The sequence below is a fragment of the Protobothrops mucrosquamatus genome, unplaced genomic scaffold, assembly GCF_001527695.2.
Source record: "Protobothrops mucrosquamatus isolate PMUCROS unplaced genomic scaffold, P.Mucros_1.0 scaffold370, whole genome shotgun sequence".
NCBI classification, from domain to species: Eukaryota; Metazoa; Chordata; class Lepidosauria; order Squamata; family Viperidae; genus Protobothrops; species Protobothrops mucrosquamatus.
The window spans coordinates 797,702-799,611 of record NW_015386704.1 but is presented as its reverse complement, the minus strand read 5'-3'; the positions used below and the strand labels follow the sequence as shown (position 1 = coordinate 799,611).

Sequence of the window (1,910 nt, the reverse complement as noted above, 5' to 3'; positions counted from 1 at the left end):
TCTGTCAAATCCAAGTGCCTTAATCCTGTTTTCTACTTCACCCTAAAGAGGGAAGGAATAAGACAACCTCCATTGGTACAGAGAAACACACGGAAGCTGAAAAGGATACACATCAAAATAAAGCAGAAGGAAGAATTGCTGAAGATCCTCATATGACAGAGGAGATACACCTTCACAAGTACTATTAGGTTACACTCTTAGAATTATAAACTACAGGAAAAAAAGTAACCTGCATGCTCTGTAATGGCTAGAACTTGACAAACCATAGATCCTCAGCTAAGAAACATCTTTCTCGTGAAAATATATTGCCACCTACATTATGCTGCAGGTCATAGTGCAGCATTTTCCTTTGCACATATTTCTTGAACAACCTGGAATAACAGTTGTAATAAAGAACAGTATCTCCTGGAGCCATTGCTCTAGACGGGACTTGGTTCCTCTGCTGAAGCAATATTTATTAGGGCCCGTTGGAGCTTGTCTCTGAATGTATCTAGAAGGCATTAAATTGCCTATTATGGAATTAGAGTGGTAGTCTACACTTGGGAAAACTCAAATTCAGCTCCCAGCTCTGCCAAACTAACTCATAGGGAGTTTTCCTCAGGCTTAAATTAAGAGTAAAGAATCATGACCTCCTGGGAGGATACATTAAATAAGAAGCCTCTTTCTCTGTCTAATCCCGAATGGCAGTAGAATGAAAGATCTGGCACTCTGTATATAAAAATTAAACAGAACCTGGGAACCCAACCGGGAGAGAACTCTGAAACCAGATGGTTCTCTCACCCACTGCTTATCTCATTTTGCAGCCCATCAGACTTACCTTGGTCTTCAGATAGAGGAATCTGCTGGAGCTATCTGCACCTTTGCTTGACTCTAGGATAAAGTGGTGGCAGCCACCAGCTTTGGCTAGCTTTGCTGCATGTTCAACATAATCACGGTCAACACGCACAAATCCATCCTGCATTTAGAGAAAGTAGTATTTACTCATTTGAAAAAGTCTCCCTTTCCAATGACCTGGATTGAGTTAGAGCCTATCTGATACATCAAGAGATGATATATCAAGAGTTATCTAACCTGAGACTTCAGGGCTGTTTCATCTCCAAAACTATGTTTATGACAATCAGGCACCTCAAAAATTGCTATTAATTTTAATGTGGAAAGAAAAAATTAAATACATACCGATCAGAGAATAGCATAATGTATAATTATGCTTAATTAAATGTAAATGTAAATGCAAATGAACTGAGATCAAATTTATTTTTTGATATGTTGGATCTTTCCCCACCCTTCTCATGCGCTCCAATTAAGTGCAACCATTGGCCCAGAAGATGTTGTCCCACGAGAGGTGCAAGATCACTCCAAAAAAATTAAACTTTTGTAAACAGCCAGTACAATGCACAATTTGGGTGACTTGGGTAAAATCCTGTGTTAACTATGAAATTTGGAAAAGGTGGCGTGCAAATTGGGTTATCATAGGCAAAAGATAAGCTAAGTTGATATGCACTTCTAGCACTTTGGAAAAACATAGTAAACTTCTAAAGTCTTCACACCTGTTCCTCACCAGGCCAACTCAATCCCTTAAAATGCCAAGCAGTCACTTCAATCTTCTGTCTCTCAGATCCCAAGGAACTCACATTTTCCAGTTTGGTTCCTCTAAGTGTATGGAAAGTGCAATTATCATCAGTACCCAGAGCCACTAGAACTGTAGTCCAATAATAACAGGAGGATGCCAAGTTGGGAAAGGCTGAAACAATCCATGAAATCCCACCTGCCAGCAAATTCCACTCTAAGGTATATTTTATACCTCTTAACTTCCTTTCAATCTTCCACCTTTCTCAATTCTGCCCAGACCCAGGTATTGACTTATTTTTCTCCTCACCGCTCCAGCTTTGGCTCTGCTTGTCCCCAAGCAG

The 1,910-nt window shown here is 39.9% G+C and overlaps 1 protein-coding gene across 1 annotated transcript in view; it reads right to left on the bottom strand.

Annotated features, from left to right (window-relative positions):
* The window catches only part of HTATIP2 (HIV-1 Tat interactive protein 2), an 8,621-nt gene that overhangs the window by 2,859 nt on the left and 3,852 nt on the right, over positions 1–1,910 (bottom strand). The window contains exons 4-5 of the mRNA XM_015815726.1: positions 818–955; positions 11–42 (exon numbers count right to left, since the gene is read on the bottom strand). Of these exons, the coding sequence (XP_015671212.1) occupies positions 11–42; positions 818–955 (170 nt within the window). The remainder of the gene's footprint in view (positions 1–10; positions 43–817; positions 956–1,910) is intronic.